The sequence below is a fragment of the Phasianus colchicus genome, chromosome 3 (assembly GCF_987193195.1).
Source record: "Phasianus colchicus chromosome 3, bPhaCol1.hap1.1, whole genome shotgun sequence".
NCBI lineage: Eukaryota > Metazoa > Chordata > Aves > Galliformes > Phasianidae > Phasianus > Phasianus colchicus.
The window spans coordinates 77,846,179-77,862,810 of record NC_143438.1 but is presented as its reverse complement, the minus strand read 5'-3'; the positions used below and the strand labels follow the sequence as shown (position 1 = coordinate 77,862,810).

General features: G+C 37.8%; 1 protein-coding gene across 1 annotated transcript; it reads right to left on the bottom strand.

Moving 5' to 3' along the window:
- Window positions 1-10,327: 10,327 nt before the first annotated feature.
- Window positions 10,328-16,628, bottom strand: ENY2 (ENY2 transcription and export complex 2 subunit). Its single transcript, XM_031591137.2, has 4 exons — window positions 16,311-16,628; window positions 14,194-14,264; window positions 11,348-11,422; window positions 10,328-10,586 (listed from the first exon to the last, which is right to left on the bottom strand). Exons 1-4 carry the CDS (start codon window positions 16,376-16,378, stop codon window positions 10,510-10,512), a joined length of 291 nt encoding a protein of 96 aa, XP_031446997.1. The 5' UTR covers window positions 16,379-16,628; the 3' UTR covers window positions 10,328-10,509.
- Between the last annotated feature and the right edge of the window lie 4 nt (window positions 16,629-16,632).

Below are 16,632 nucleotides of genomic sequence, written 5' to 3'. Positions count from 1 at the left end.
CGGGGAACTGCGATCAACAAATGCGGGATTTCCTTTATTTAGTTCATTTAACGGTGGAATGAGAGGAGAACACATCAAAATTGTCCTCCCTTCATTCTTGCAATTTTTTAATTCAGTGAACTGCAAAAATGTTCTTTGGGACTGGAAAGATTCGAAGTTAAGAAGTACTGTTACGAATCACTGAAGCAAGGTTTGCATGGCAGTGCAGAAACACCATTCAGTCAAAAAGAAAAAACTAGGGGCTTTGATGTTGAATAGTTAGTTGCCATCTAATCAGATCACAGCCACTATACCACTCTTGTGAAAACTCAGATACTAAGTAACAGCATCTTTAAATGCCAGCAAAGCAAAGAAATTTACCAGGACACTATGAAGCAAAGCACGCTTGTTAAATCAGCTCAGTTCTTCATTCTGCTGAACTTGTTTCCTACTTTCCTGCTTGCTAATACCTGTAAGGTTTCAAAACAGAATCATAGAATCATTAAAGTTGAAAAAGACCTCTAAGATCATCTTGTCCAAGTGTCAACCCATCACTACCATGCCCACTAACCCATGTCCCTCAGTGCCGTGTCTCCTCATTTCTTGAACATCCCCAGAGACAGTGACTCCACCACCTCCCTGGGCAGCCTGTACCTCACCACTCTTTCTGAGACAAAATGTTTCCAAACACTCAATCTGAACCTCCCTTGGTTCAGCTTAAGGCCATTCCCTCTCATCCTATCGCTGTTACCTGGGAAGAGAAGCTGACCTCCACCTCACTACAGCCTCCGTTCCGGTCATTATAGAGATTCATAAGGCCTTCCCTGAGCCTCCTCTTCTCCAAAGTAAACAATTCCAGTTCCCTCAGACACTCTTCTCTTAAGACTTGTACTCCAGACCCTTCACCAGCTTTGTTCAGACTCCTCTGCAGGTTTTCCTTTGCATGGAGTAAATCAAGACTAGGCCAAAGAAGTATCACACAGGACTGGGGAGACATGGGATTCAGTGCTTGCAGCGATCTATTTTAAACCACTCTGTAAAATGATGAAGTTATTTTCAGTCACATCCTTCACCAGTAAATGTTAAGTTTTGGTATTCAATGAGGAACAGCTTCAAAGAAGAACTTGACAATTGGTAGGAAGCTGGTGGGCCCAAGTGAGGATGGTCAGGCCCATTACTGCCCTCAGGGGCCTGTCACCCTTGTGCCTGCAGTACCTGCATTCAGTAAAAGATACTCAATACATGAAATACTGTCTTTATACTAAGCACTTTTTCAAAACAATCTATTCAGCAAAGACTTGCGTCTTTCAGAATAGCTTTCTGTATGAAGAAGTAGAAATTGGAAAGCAATCATAACATGCATTTACACATAAAAGCAAAATCACAAGTACAGCATGCTGTGAGAGGTCAGATTAGGAGGACAGACAGCATTACCTTAGTGAATATATTCAGTTTTTGAGCATTACAGTCTACATACTCAATAGGGAATAAGCTACACTGAGAATGAAACATTTTAAAATATGCAGATTAACACCCACACTTAATATCAGACTGCCAGAATGTCTCACCCACACTATCTTCCTGAATGCACAACGGATCCATTGCTCTAATGGGAAAAATTCCGTAAATTGCCATTAATTTTTGTTGACTGGTCCATTAATGAAGAAAAACTATCTTTGTAAAAATATAATTATGCAACTTCAAATTCAAGAAAAATATAAACATAACTTCATCTCTAGAATAAATATTTTCAGAGATTAATACTTCTCTTTTAAAAATGTCATTAACCTTTAAGTTTTTAACTAAGAGAATTTCTTTGGTTCCTTCAGTTTTCCCAAAGAGATCTTGACTGTTATGTATTTCATTACCACAGCAAATGTAGTACTTCTGCAGTAAACATAAAGTTTGAAAAGAAATTTATTGAAATTAATGTTTTTCTTTAATTTTATAGATATTAGGGATATGCCTTCCTGATACATTCATATTTACATTCGGTAGTTTCATTCTGTCTATAAAAGGGATAGTTTCTTTTTCAATATTAATTCCCTTTTATATTATGTATATGCTTAATTTACTTGTGTGCCCTCTCTCACTCTTTCTTCATTTATTAAAGTAATGAATCACTAGCTTTTTTTTATCTTGGTGTACCTTTCCTCAGTTACAGACCTGCTGAATTGTGCAGTAGCTCAAGTTTTACATTCTTGAAAGATATTTTGCCCTTAGCAAGTACAGTTTTTACCATTTCAAACAGAAAATTGAAGATTTTTTACTATCAAATTTGGGAGTAAATTTCTATATTGCTGTTATAAATTCTCATGTTACTCTTTGAAAATTCATTAACTGTCTTGAAACTCTAAATGACAGGAGGCAGTTCCATCATTACATATATTTTCCACTCTTTTGTGCTATTCTTGAGCACATATTTTTCATAAAATCTAAGGAGTTCAAAGAGTTTGTCTAGGTTAATGCAAACATGCATTCTAGTGTGTATGAAAATGTGTCCTTTTTCCAAAGTAGGCAAGAAATCATGAAAGCCTCTTTTCTTTCAGAGGTCTTTCAGGCTGTGTTCTTCACTGCTTGTGCCAGCATACCTTAAATTCTTTCTCTCATGTCCATTAAGGCTGGATAGAAGAAATTACTATTTTGGCAAGATTCTGTGTTGGGAAAACTCAACAAACTTTTAACAAGCATGTGTTATATATAAAGTCATAGTCAAAACTATGAAAAGGCAAAATTTTGTTTGGAAACAGTGTCCAAGAGAGGACAAGGAGTTGCAATGGCTGCCCAAATCTTCCTGAGCTCAGAGTGCTCAGAGCAGGCAGAAGGTTTTTTTTGTTTGTTTTTTGTTGTTTTTTTTTTTTTTTTCCTGAACTGGACAGTTTTAGTTGCTCCCCTCAGAATGATCCCAGGTTTTGATTCCTTTTGGTATCTCTCTTCTAGGCACCAATCTTCAAACTGGCCAGCCAACAGGACCTTTCTGCAGGCAGAAGCCCAGTCTTTAAGGAATATGCTCCTCAGGCTGAAAAAGGTTGGTTGATATTTATTCAGCACTGTAAAGAATTTAAAGAATAAAGAATGTGCATCTTTATCCTGATGCTTAAAAGTTTGCTTGAAAAAAGACCTTGAGCTCTCCTCCCTGTTGATCACATCAGCTCTTCTTTTCTTAGGGTGGTTTTTTATTTACTGATGATGGTTCAGCATATCAGTGCTGGAAGTAGATACCAGAACTCAGTTTTCTCTGTCCCTGCCAGGTAAGTGAGCTAATCACTGGGATGCACAGACAGGCAGACTTCCTGTTGCACTCTCAATTAGGTTTTTTTTTTCATGGTAGCACAAATGCATATATGTATTGGAATTCTGCTTGTCCCATGAGACTCAACAGAAAAGACTATTGCCTGTCAATAAGATTTTTCACCCATGAGGCAGATTTAAAGTGAGAGAATACTTGTGTTTTGTAGGATTGGGAAGGAGATAAACAACCCATCTCTTTCACAAATAAAGAATCTATCTGATATTTAGATCTTGACTGTGTAATATAACTATTAGGCTCTAAGTTATCACAGAGAAAAGTTTAGCCTTTATTCAGCACATCTAAAGGAAGCAGTAGCTGCTGCTACTCTTTTGGCAGGAAGCAAATCCCATCAATAAATGTTAGGGGTAACTGGGATTCACATCTCATGGGGATTTAAGCATTATCTAAATGCTGGCTTCCTCTAGCTACCAGCTGAGTGCCTCTGTACATGCATTTAGCTGCAGTGGGGTAACTCCAGCATGTACAGAGACAGAACTGTGAATAGATATAACTGCAGCATTCATAATTGTATCTACAGTTACAATATTTAAGAGCTTCTGTAGCCATTTGGTTGAAGTTGAGCAGTTTTTAAAAGCAGATGTGAATATTGGCTTTTAAATTCAATTTAAAATGTATTGTCGATGATAATGTTCCATGTTGGCTCTAGTCTTTAATACTGATTTTAATAGAGAAAACAGATGCATAAAATAAACTACAACAGTTCCACAAGTGCAAAATAGAGATAGGTTAATAGGACCTTTATACAACCAATTTATCACTTCACTACTAAAATGAAAAGCTCTCTTTCCATCCTGTATGATTTAGTCATTAAGTAACCTTGCTTGACTTACATACACAGCCTTCTTTATGCGTCTTGTTAAGGTAAAAATTCTATACAGTATATTCAAGTTCTTTGAAGGCAGATCCTAGGAATAGTGTTGACTTCAAATCCTCTAAATACTTAAGTACCTAGCACATTGCTTTATAAAAATATGTGTGCGGATACACACGTGCATGCCTGCATATATATGTATATTTCACAGATTTGAATTTAGGGAAATGAAAAAGATAGTTCATAGCATGGAAAAATTAGGTACAAAGCTTTTTTAGGGAGACAAGTTTTTAAAGACAAAAGATTTTAATTCTAGTGTTTTGTGGGTTTTTTTTTGGTGGCCGTGGATCAGAAGCTGTTCATACTTCAGTATTTGGTATTAGAATTTCTACCTGTTGGTAAGACCATCGAATTATAGGATCACAGAATGACTTGGTTGAAAGAGACCTTAAAGATCATCTATTTCCAATTGCCTCCCCTGCCGTGGGCAAGCTTGCTTGTCATTAGATCAGGATGCCCAGGGCTTCATTTATCTGATCTGGAATGCCTCTAGGGATGGAGCATGCTCAGCTCCTCTGGAAAGCCTGCTGCAGGTTGCTCTCTTCTACTTATAAAAAATGAAACAAAATGTACTTTACTTTGATAGTATGGAAGAGAGAAGTTTAAACTTTGTATACACTGGAATAGATCCATTGTAATGCAGGACAACTACAGCCTGTGATGACGGGGATTTTTTCTTAATGAAAATGTTGTTTCTGCCTTCTGCCAAATTAAATTGACTCTTTTCAAGAATAATTATTCTAGTCCTGAGGAGAGAGTTTAGCAGGAAAAAGAGAAAAAAAAGCAAACTAACTAAAAAGACTTAATCATGGATCTTCCCTTTTCTCATTTAAAAATAAATCAGCAGCATAAAATACCTATGCTCATAGATCAGAAACTTCAAAACTCAGGTTCTTACCTAGGCAACTGTGTGTAAAGACTATATGGCTGTTGAAAGCGTTGAGCTCTCAAAATCTGACTAAAATAAATATGAGTTTAAGAAAAACTTTACTGTCTTGATAAAATTTGTGTAGGGACACCTAGATATCAGTTTTGATGGTGGTAGTGAAACAGCAACTGGTTATGAATACGACTATGTAACTAATAGGTATAGGCTAGAGGAGACTGCAATTAAAGAAATTAGGATATGAAATAAATACAGTTTTCATCAAGTTTTCTTCTTTATTTCATGGCAGTGAGGAAGCATTTTAAGCCACCTTTACCATGTCAACAGGTAAAAAGTAGACATAGATAATATTCTTTCTGATCTTTGCTCAACAGAGGGAGAGCAGGTCTCTTTCTACCCATTGGCTATTTGCTGAAATACCCTCTTGTGAAAAAATGTCAACAGGTATTTTGAAATCTAATCTGAAATACTCAAATATTAGAAGTCTGATCCAGGATTTGTGCAGAAACTTATCTCAGAATAAAATGCACGTGAAGAAATTATGAAACAGGTTAACTAGATGTGAGGATATTTTGAACTAAGTTAACAAAGAGATATTACAGTTGGTAACCGCTACTGACATTTCTACTGTAGATTCCTGGGGTTTGATATTCTACCAAATCATAACTGTAATGGGACTAATAAATTCTGCTTGCATTTAACTAAAGCAGCATTTCTCTTTGTGGAAACTGCATCATTAGAATTCATTAAAAGTTTGATCCTCAGAAGTGCTAGAAAATCACATTTAAAGTGCTGCTCAGCTTTTCCAGACCAAAGGTGTAAAAAGTGGAATACATTTATACAAGTCAGTGAACTGCTCTGAACTTAAAATTTTTGGGGATACCTCAGTGTATTTTGCAGTGGTGAATAAGTGCAAAGACAGAGTGTATATATAATCTGGTTTTTGATCTTCAGCTGAAAGAAACTGAGCTGCTGCTGGCTGCTCCAGGGATCACTACTGAACTTCCAGTACTGAACTTCCAGAAAGTTTGAGTAACTGAACAAAACCAGCTCTTCCAGAAGGAGAGAGCTGAATTTGTACATGGAGGCTTGAACAAAGCCAGCTGACAGAACAGGACAGGGTGCTCTGCCCTCATCAGTGCTCACTGGCTGGCGTGCCAACAGCAGATTTTATCAGTAGCAGCTTGATACTTGACTAGATCAATGATTGAAAGAATGGATAACCTTTCTGCTAGTAACTCTAGCAAACAGAAATTATCAGGGATTTCTTAGAGGGCTTTTTTTTTTTTTTTTTTTTTTTTTTTTTTAATGATTTGTTATTAAACAATTTGATTAGTTTTAAGGTAAATGTAAAGAACATTTTGAGAATAATACTGTTCAAATGGAAAATATTGCAGGAGATGTGAAATACCCTTATGTGAGACTAGATCCTCTCATTCCAAGCAGACTGCTGATTAACCTATTCATTATACTAGAGTAGTGAAGCATAAATTATTTATGAGGAAACGAATGAAGTTTTCATCACTTCGGGCTCTAGTTATTACAAGTTTGGCTCTCCAGCCACAGCTGTTTTTTCAGAAACTGAATAGCTGAGAAAAAGAGGCAAAGTAGAACACAATTCTGATTTCAATTGCAAAGAAAGCCAGCAGGTAAAAGTATTGGATATTCTTCATTCTCTAGTGAAAACTCAGTCACTAAGTAAGTCAGAGCCCAAGCTGCAAGCTACCACAATCACTACAATTGAATATATTTTATCACCAAAATTAAACATATTCAATTATATGAAGGAAAAGATGAGGACGCAGGCTTAGTAGTGCAGAGCTATCAGTCCAAATGACCATCTAGGATGCGTAATTGAGAAGCAAAAGTAATAGCACTTAAGTATTTTCACATGCTTCTTTTCAAAGAAATAAAATTTCATATGTAAATTTTATGGCAGTAAACAAGAAGGAAGATGAGGAAAAAACTTAATAGATATTGAAAAAAAAAATTGAAAAAACTCATGGTGACAAAATGATAAGGCTTTAAGGCATGAGAGTGTAAGTTCGATGTCTCAGCACAATTCTTCGGTGATATTGCTGATTAATAGCTTCTTTCAAACAGATCATGTCAACACAGAAGTTTTCTTGGGAAAATAATTACCAAACAAATTCAAATTAAAATACGTTTCAGTTTACCGTGTGCTTCACTTTTTTTCACACAGTGTTTCAGTCCCCTCAGGGACTGACTAAAGGAGAGGATGAACTAACTTTTCTCTATTGGTCCTCCATTGACACTGGGAGGACTATTCAAATTACTGTCACATAGAATTTGGTCCAGTGAACAGCCAGAGATATACTAATTTACTCTGGCTGTTATCCGACCCATTATTTCAGTGCCAATATGCAAACTGATTTTATTTCTTACAGGCTTGTCTGCAAGAAGACTAAGCTGATTCTGCTGCTAGAGTTATCTATATGGTTGTCAGCTAAAAGTACTGCAAACCCACAGCTGAGATAATTTCCATCAATCTTAAACTGACACATTCTTAGCTATTTCTGGGTGCTGTCTATCAAAAACATTTCTAAGGAATAGATAGAGATACACTTCATGACATTAGGCATACTGAAATTTTGGGGGAAAAAAGTTTCTAGAATCATAGAATATCCTGAGTTGGAAGGGACCTGTACGGATCATTGAGTCCAGATCCTGGCTTCACAGAGGGCCACCCAAAAATCAGACCATAAGTTAACACATCTGTCTGTATACGTTGTAGATATGGGACTTTTAGCAGCACAGGTCATCTTATTTTTCAGTGTGCAAAAAAAAGTACCCCCAAAACAGCAAGAAAAATAAAAGGACAATGTTTTTCTGGCTGCATCTTAAATATTACCAACTGTTTTCAAACCTCAACCAAATGAGTAGAAACAGATTGTGCAGACAACAGTATGCAAATAAAAAGCCATCCCTGTGCATCTGATAATGAAACCAACAGTTAAACAAAAATATGATGTCTCTAAGGGGAGCATTTTATTTCTCAAGAAACCTCTGGCCAACAGCAATGCAAACCTAACCTTATTCTTAGAAACTTATCAAGATACCTGAGCAGTATTCTTTGGATCTGTATAGGTAGTTAATTATGCTTTTTACTTAGAGTACAAAGGCTGCACTGATCTGATGAACAGACCTCACTGCAGAATGTGCTGTTCTCAGTTTTGATATCAGACACAGCCCATGCCATGCAGACAAGCTGCTGACGTGTGACTGGTCAGCTGGAATTCTCTCTTTCTCTGAATGCTCTTACATTCCAAGCTGCCCTGGGCAAAACATTACAACTTATTTTTGGAAGTATGTGAAATAATTACTTGTTCAGCCTTCAAGTTCAGATTGGTTAGCACAATTTTGTGAAAATTCATGTGCTCAGTCTTTATTGTGTGCCAAGAATGAACTGCATATAAAAGAGAATGACACAGCACTTTCAGCAAGTTAGTGATGTATTTAGAGAACTGTCATGTTCTAGATGAAAGCTCAAATGTTCATTAATTGGACAACAAGCCTTACACAGTGTGATATACGAACACATGAAGTCTGGCTCTCTCATATTGCTGGAGATGTAAAATGAAGGAAATCAGTGGTTGCTTTGGAGCAAGTTCTAGGTACACTGCAGCCATTCATCAATAAAAGACATCTAAAAGCATGTGGAAAATATTGAAGAATGTCAGGAAAAACTGCTAAGAACAAAAGAGGAAGGATGTGGAAGATACGTTACAGCCTTGCCTTGCATTAAAGACACTTAAACAGCACGTATTATGCTGGATTACGTGAAGAAACATTCTGTCTTCTATCAGTTACCACTGAGTAAATTAAACCTACAATGAAGAGCTTAGAATAAACACTCAGATTTTGAAATCAAACAGAACATATTCATTGCAAATAATCATTTTACAAAATAAGTGTATGGGTCTTTAAGTGGAAGAAAGAATTTTCTTCTTTCTAGTGTCCACCACTATTCAGCAGCATAGAGACAAAAACTTAACTGGCATGGTTCATAGCAGTACCAGCCAGAGCCTAAAAAGCAGCAGCTGTGTTACACGGCAGACCCCGGCCTCGGCTTGTGCTGAGTTCCAGTCTCAGCAAGAACTCGGCTTTGTATGGTGTACTATTCCAGGCAGATCCATCACACCCTGCTGTTCACTAATTCACAGCCGAAGCAGGTAATTTCATACACTTGCACTCCAGCATTGATCATCACACCTCTGCCATTCCATCACAGCTATTTACTACCAACTGGACTGGTTCAGCTGCTGCCCCAGCTGTCTGGCTTCGAACACTCAGCATGTGAAACAAAAACCCACTGAGCATATTATTTTCTCCCGAGAAGTGATTGAACAAGGATGCAGCAGAGCCCACAGCAATCCCCAAGCTGCGGCTGCCACCTCCTGGACTCCTTGGGTAACCACTCCAGCCAGCCATCCTGCCGAGTAAGCAAAATTACCTGAACAACTCTGATACCTTTTGGAGTTCTTCCACTTTGGAGCAATTAGATTACATTCAGCTATTAATTTTTCCTCGTAGCCAGGTTAGTAGCTTGTTGAGGTTCTCCTTATGGTCATTTACACTTCCTTATCAACTGAAATTTATCTCAAATCAAAGTTCCCTAAGACTGAACATTCTTCCTACAAAGCCACTTTCCCGACTTCCTTTTCATCAACTCCTCTTATTTTTTCCATCATTTACAGTCTGGGCTGATGTTGCAGTTCCAAATATAATAATTAAAAATTTATAATCTTGAGGCTTACGTTGCATTATTACTGTGTCATATAGATTTCAAAACACCCACATAATTAAAAATTACCAATAATACTGGCTAAGCTAGAAAACAATACCAGGATAATGACTTTTTTGATTGAAGTAAAGAGAAAAAGGAGTAGAGAATTACATACAAGAGATACAATTGCCTTTGTTTGAATCATTAAACCTCTCATGAGTTACTGAGTATTTGCAACACAAGTCAGAGACTTTGAACCACTCTCCAACAATGAAGTACTACAGAAGACAGTCCTGAATTTCTTCATGCTATCCCAATACTTAAGAAAAATAAGCAAGAAAATGCTCAACAGCATGTCATAGCTGATTTTCCAGACTTCTTTTCTCTTCTGCATTACCTGTTAACACATTTGTTAAAAAAAAAAAAAATCTAACTTTACACAACTGTACAAAACTGGACTACTAGAAGCTGAAAACTGAAACAGGTGTCACCCTATTACAGTGCACTGATGAGGAGCCATAGAAACACAAGTCCACAGAATTTTTTATTAAAATAACACCAAGAAATTGATGCAGTGCAACAAAATTTCAACTCATCATAAAAAAAAAAAAAAGACAAAACTTTAATCCTTAAGCATGGAAACTGCATTCCAATCCTGACATGACTGACATAATGCAGAAACATAAATGCTGTATCCAAGACAACCATCGAAGTTAAAGATTGGCATGCTGGGCGAGGAACGTTCTTATTCTTTGTAAGAGTTCTTTCTTCACACTGTCTGGTACCAAGGCTGAAAAATACAAGAAAGCAAGAAGCAAAAAACAAACAAGGAAAAAAACACTAATATTAACCAAGTTTCTTCTGGCCACAGTCAAGAAAATTGGAAAAGTCTTAGGGAAACAATTATTAAACAGTAAACAGAGTAAACAGGATATAGTGACCAGAAACTGGTTTGATAATCCTGGATAATTCTTCCTTTCACAGAATTAAAAGCAACAATCTCAGCCATGACGTAAGAGCGAGGATCTTCAGTAAGTCATTTTGAACACCTATTTTTTAAGACTGAACGAAGTTTCTCCCACTAAGACCACAGCTTTTTAGAGAGTTCATGAACTACATAAAGAAGACTACAGTATTTTAAGACTCCGGATGTCCTGCATTTATATGCTCTGTCCTTTGTTCTTTCTACTTCTCTCCATGCCTGTACCATTAATCCAGAAATTCCATTTAAAAGAGAACTGGAATTTTGAAACAACTCTACCTCATACCCAAAGTTTTTTCAGGAGCATTAAATCAATCATAAAGATGGATACAGACTCATGACTAAATAACAATCTGTAGTAGTTTACACACACACAGCTCATTACAAATGCTGAATAGCTGTTACTTAACTTACACTTACATGTTTTATTCAGAGTTAACATTCAGATATTAACATTTTTCCTTGTATCCAACATAGGCAGCTTCATAGTACTGCTTTCAAAATATTCTTGCAATACAGGTAGTTATATTTATTAATGTATTATGATGTCTGTTTTTGTGCTTTCTTACCTCTACCTTTGGGAGTGATTTCTGCCACCAAATCATCAACAGTAACATGCTCTAATCCTTTTTCTTTAATGACATCTGGGGAAGACAAAATACATATTTGAAGTCTTACCTCATTAATTAGAAGACAAAGCTTGCGTGATTAAGTCACAAAGCGCGCACTCACAGGTCATTAGGGAAGCCTTTAGCTCTTGACCTAGATTAGGTTATTAATTCACTTTTTCTACTGCATTGAACAGTGGATTAGATCCCCAATTCATAACATAGGTATAAGAATGGAAACCTACCACTATTGATGTATCTGTCAGCTCATAGCTTAAAATAAAATTTTAGAAAGTTTAAGCTTAATCTGAACATTATCAGTTGTGCAGATTACTAGAAAGTTTATTAGTTTGCAAGTGGTCTGTTCATCCCATTGCTATGTAAGTAATGTTTCTGAAGAGAAAGAAATGGAATTTGAAAAAAGATTTTTACTTCCCAGAGGCAGTAATTATTTACAATTACTTTAAGTATTTTAAGCAATATATTTCTATATATTCCAGCAAAGTTAAAAAGCAATTCTGAAAGAAAGATATAAATCTGCATCAAAATAAAAGGTATGCTTATGATATCCTGTATGTTTAACACACTGGTATTTAAATAAATTATTTACTTATACTGTAGAAGGCTAGAGAAAAAAAAAAAACCTCAATGCTGAAAAGACGTCTCAATTCAAAAGCATATACCTAAAATAAATATTGTTTAAAGCACGTTTTAACTACATATCCGTATGTAGAACTGGAGAGTCATAGTCACCAAGGTATCAAATACATTTTCTCAACTGACATCGTGTGAACTATCTGTCAACTATTTTCCTTGGTTGAATTCCTGTAGAGATTTATCTTGGATTGCTCAATTATTGTCCCTTGTTCACAATGGCAAGAGGCTGTGGATGCCGCCTCTCAGGAAATGCCCAAGATCAGGGACTGTGAGCAACTTAATGTCGTGAAAGACATCCTGCCCACAGCAGAAGAGTTGGAACCAGATGACATTTAAAGGTCCCTTTCAAACCAAGCCATTCTATGGTTCTATCATAAAATCATAAAATCATAGAACTGCTCAGGTTGGAAAAGACCTTAAAGATCATTGAGTCCAACCACAGCCTAACCACACTACCCTAACTCTAAAAACCCTCTGCTAAACCATGTCCCTGAGCACCACAGCCAAACTGTTTTTAAACACACCCAGGGATGGTGACTCAGCCACCTCCCTGGGGAGCCTATTCCAGTGCTTAACAATCCTTTCTGTAAAGAAGTGTTTCCTGATATCCAACCTAAGCCTCCCCTGGCACAACTTGAGGCCATTTCCCCTCATCCTGTCACCAGTGAGAAAAGACCAACCCCACTCACGCTGTAAGCACCTTTCAGGTATTGGAGGAGAGCAATGACATCTCCCCTCAGCCTCCTTTTCCCCAGACTAAACAGCCCCAGTTCCTTCAGTCTCTCCTCGTAGGGCATATTCTTCACCAGCCTTGTTGCCCTTCTTTGGACCTGCTCCAACATCTCAATATCCTTTCTGTATTGAGGTGCCCAAAACTGAACTCAGTACTCAAGCTGAGGACTCACCAATGCCAAGTACAGGGACAGGATGAGTTCCCTAGTCCTGCTCACCACACCATTTCTGATACAAGCCAGGATGCCATTGGCCTTCTTAGCCACCTGGGCACGCTGCTGGCTCACATTCAGCCCACTGCCCATCAGTATACCACGGTCCCTTTCCATCAGGCAGCTTTCCAGTCACTCCTCCCCATGCCTTTATGTTGCCTGGGGTTGTTGTGACCAACATGCAGGACTTTCTAGATTTAACAGCAATAAAAACAACCAAAGGAAAAAAAAAACAAAAACCAACCAACCAACACCAACACTCTGACCTTCCTACTGGAGGTTATTATGCTCTTTGTAGGGATAACTGAACTTTAATTTGCCTTCTCAGCAGACACTGTTACAGTTCTAAGTCCTAATGTAAACCCAACAACTTCAACTAACTTTACAACAGCAGATTATAAAGTGTACAGTTGAGAAGGCAGACAAACATTCCTTTCATTATCTGTACTATACAAATGGGTAATCTCTGGCAGTGGTATCAGGCATTCATCATTTCTAGCCTTCTTTGCAAATCCACCTATGCAAGCGATTTAGCAAACACAGTTCTATAAATATTTGGTTAACAGACCAAATCAGAATTAAAGCAGATGCTAAATGGACACGTTATTTGCATATGTTATTTTAGTAATACTCTTGGGAGGTTTAAATACTATTTTTAAAACAACAGTTTACAAGTCAGTAAATTGCAGTAATGAAAAAGTTTTCTGAAAACTAAAAGTTAGGTACTTAATGGTTCATCACCTTGTTTTTCCACATTTAGGTAGATTATTTTATTTAATAATTGTTCAAAACTAGTACAAACATATTCTTTTCTTACCTGTACACAGATGACACAGTTCTCATACTTTTCTAAGTTGTGTACTACTGTATATTCTCCCTTTTCCTTTCTCCTGCTTTTATCCACCTGTAGCACGGAATTCATCTCCCTCTAAACAAAAAGCTGTATGGTCATGAATATTTAGGGTACCAATTCCAATACTTTTATCAGGAGCTTAATAAGTTTCAAATCAAAAGAAGGCTTCAAGATTTTTTTTTTTCCAAATATGGCAAGACACTTTCTTGCATGTGAAACCAACTAACAGGGATAGCTTCCCCTTCCCTAAACATCATTTAAATTCACTGTTAGGCAGTAAAGCCTAAATCTAAAACCTTTACTTGGCCACAACCACAGTTGCCCACAAAGGATGCCAGTTATTTGATCATTACCTTTGCAATGCGCTTTCAACTGATCCTTCCAGCCGCATTCAATTAACTTGGCTCTCAGCAAATCTTTAAGGCTGTTAAGGCAATAAACAAACTTGTTAGGAACAGCAACCATCCCTAGCAAGCTCAAATATGTTGCCATCGCTACTCATAGCGGAATTTCCAAGACAGCAGCAGAAATGGCTGCATTGCATTCAAAGTTCACCCTGAATTACTACAGATTTCAGTTTACTGTGTATGGAAAACTATGAGAAGAAGCTGACTTAGAATCTAAGCCTATGAATCACTGGAGGTTTTCAAGGAACACATACACGTGGCACTTGGTGACACTATTTAGTGGGCAGTGGGCAGGATGGTGAGTTGGTGGTTAGACTAGATGATCTTAGTGGTCTTTTCCAACCTTAATGATTGCAATTAAATTGACTTAGTTCACACAAACACCAACTTTCAAAGTCAAAATAGTTTATTTGAAACCAGAGCTTCAAAATAAATAAAACTTCCCTGCTCTCCTTTCTGAAAGAAGAATTTGGTGCCACTTATGTTGTCCACTGTCTCTCAAGTCGCGTTTTACTTTGTGTTGGGTAAAGAAGGGTTAGGGAACTTGCATCTTGGGGCAGCAAAGAAAAATACTAGCACTTCTTTTTATTTGAAAAAAGAGTTTTAATATTTCAATCTCAAACTGTAAATGAGAAATCTGACTGATTAAACAACAGAAATCTAGATGTTAAAACAATAAAAGGAATCTTTTCTACTAAATTGTATCAATTAAACTAAAAAAAAAGCTGTAGTGCTTCCTAGAAATTTTAAGCATAAGAAATAAGGATTTAGACTATAAATGGACAAGATGTACAACCACCTACTGCAGTGATACGTGCAGATCATACATTGAAAAGGAATACTGAAAGCAAACTAGAAAAGAAAAAGAAACAGTACTGAAAAACAGAAGAAACAAGATGAAAGTAACGTATCTACCCTTTTGCCTATGAGCTAGTATGCCGGCTTATCTTGTACCATTCTGAATTACTCCAGCAAAATTCTGCTTTTCAGAAGAGACAAAGTGCAGGAAGATGCCGCACCACATATATATATATATATATATTTATACACACACACACACACTCTATGAAGTGCATAGAAGGAAGACAAACTGCTGAAAGCAGAGTAATTATACAGGTAAACGTCGCTGCTTTCAGGTATTTCTTAAATCAAGAAATCAGAGCGCTTTGTCTCTGATCAAGCTGGTTTGTAATACAGCTTTTAACATCCTGTCAAAACTCTTCAGTTAAATAGGCCCCAGCACCATGTGAAGCAATGGCGTGCTTTGTTGAAGCTCTGTGAAGTCTCCAAGGCAGTGGTTGCAGTGAGCAGATAACACAGAAACACGTCAGTCTCCAAAAGGTTCCAGTAGGTACAGGGCTGTGTCATGGCCTAGGAAGAGGTCTCCTCCTTACACAGGTATAGAACAGTGAAGGAAATGCAGCTTTTGGGACACAGTGTTACAACTGCACTTAAAGAAGGAGAACTGGAAAGTCAAAAGCAGGCTAATGATATCTGAATGCAGTGCAAGTTGACTGAGGAGACAACAAAAGGCTGAAAACTAGCTGCTGTACCACACCGTGCCATTCACTCCTTGGTCTTCGTTGGGGACATACAGTGATTTGCACAAGTGCCTTTTTATGCAACCCCCTGCATATTTCATTCCTTAACAAAAGAAGGCACACACAAAAACTTTAAAAGTAAAAATGAATGGGTTGTCTCACTCTCTTTCTCAGGTCACAACACAACACAATTTAACTGAATTAAAAAAAAAAAAAAAAAAAAAAGGAGGAAAAGGAGGGAAGGGAAGGAGAGCAATTTGTGTACAAGGCAGCAGTTCTCCAACACAACATACCGGATGGAAAAAGCTTCAGAGTTTCAGGCCAACCACTCCCTGTCCATTATTTTAATCAGACTTTCTACCTTAAAGGGTAACATTACAATAAAACTCTTCAGAAGGAAACGCTGTCATGAAGTTTTATATGACACAGAGTATCTCAGACATTTGAGGATCTTGGAGCTAAACTGACCCAGGCTCCCCACACGTTTGCCGATGCTGAGGGCCTCTTACAGCACGGACTTACCGCTCTCGCTCTCCTGTTTCTATCAGCTTTTGGTTAATGGTGGCTCTCATCTGCGCATCTTTGTTCATTTTGCAAATCTCAGTTTTCCACCACCCTGCACGGAAGTCAGGCTGACCGAGACGAGCAGCGCCGAGATCGCTAAAATAAAGAGCAAGGCGCAGACCTACGCACGCGGGCAGCGCGGTCGGAAAGAAGGAGCGCCGCGCTCAGCTCAGCCCGCACAGCGCCGCCAGTCCCGGCAGCAGGAGGCGGCGCCGGCCCACGGCGCACAGCCCGCTCCGTCCTCTCGAACGCGGGCGCCGCCGGGAAATGCAGTCTCCGC

What these genes read in the sequence shown, in the direction of transcription:
- ENY2 (XM_031591137.2), bottom strand. Translation starts at nt 16,378, where the DNA reads ATGAACAAAGATGCGCAGATGAGAGCCACCATTAACCAAAAGCTGATA. An exon ending in GAAACAGGAGAGCGAGAGCG is followed by an intron (nt 14,265 to 16,310) that starts GTAAGTCCGTGC and finishes TTGCCTTAACAG; the next exon opens with CCTTAAAGATTTGCTGAGAG. An exon ending in AATCACTCCCAAAGGTAGAG is followed by an intron (nt 10,587 to 11,347) that starts GTAAGAAAGCAC and finishes TGTATTTTTCAG; the next exon opens with CCTTGGTACCAGACAGTGTG.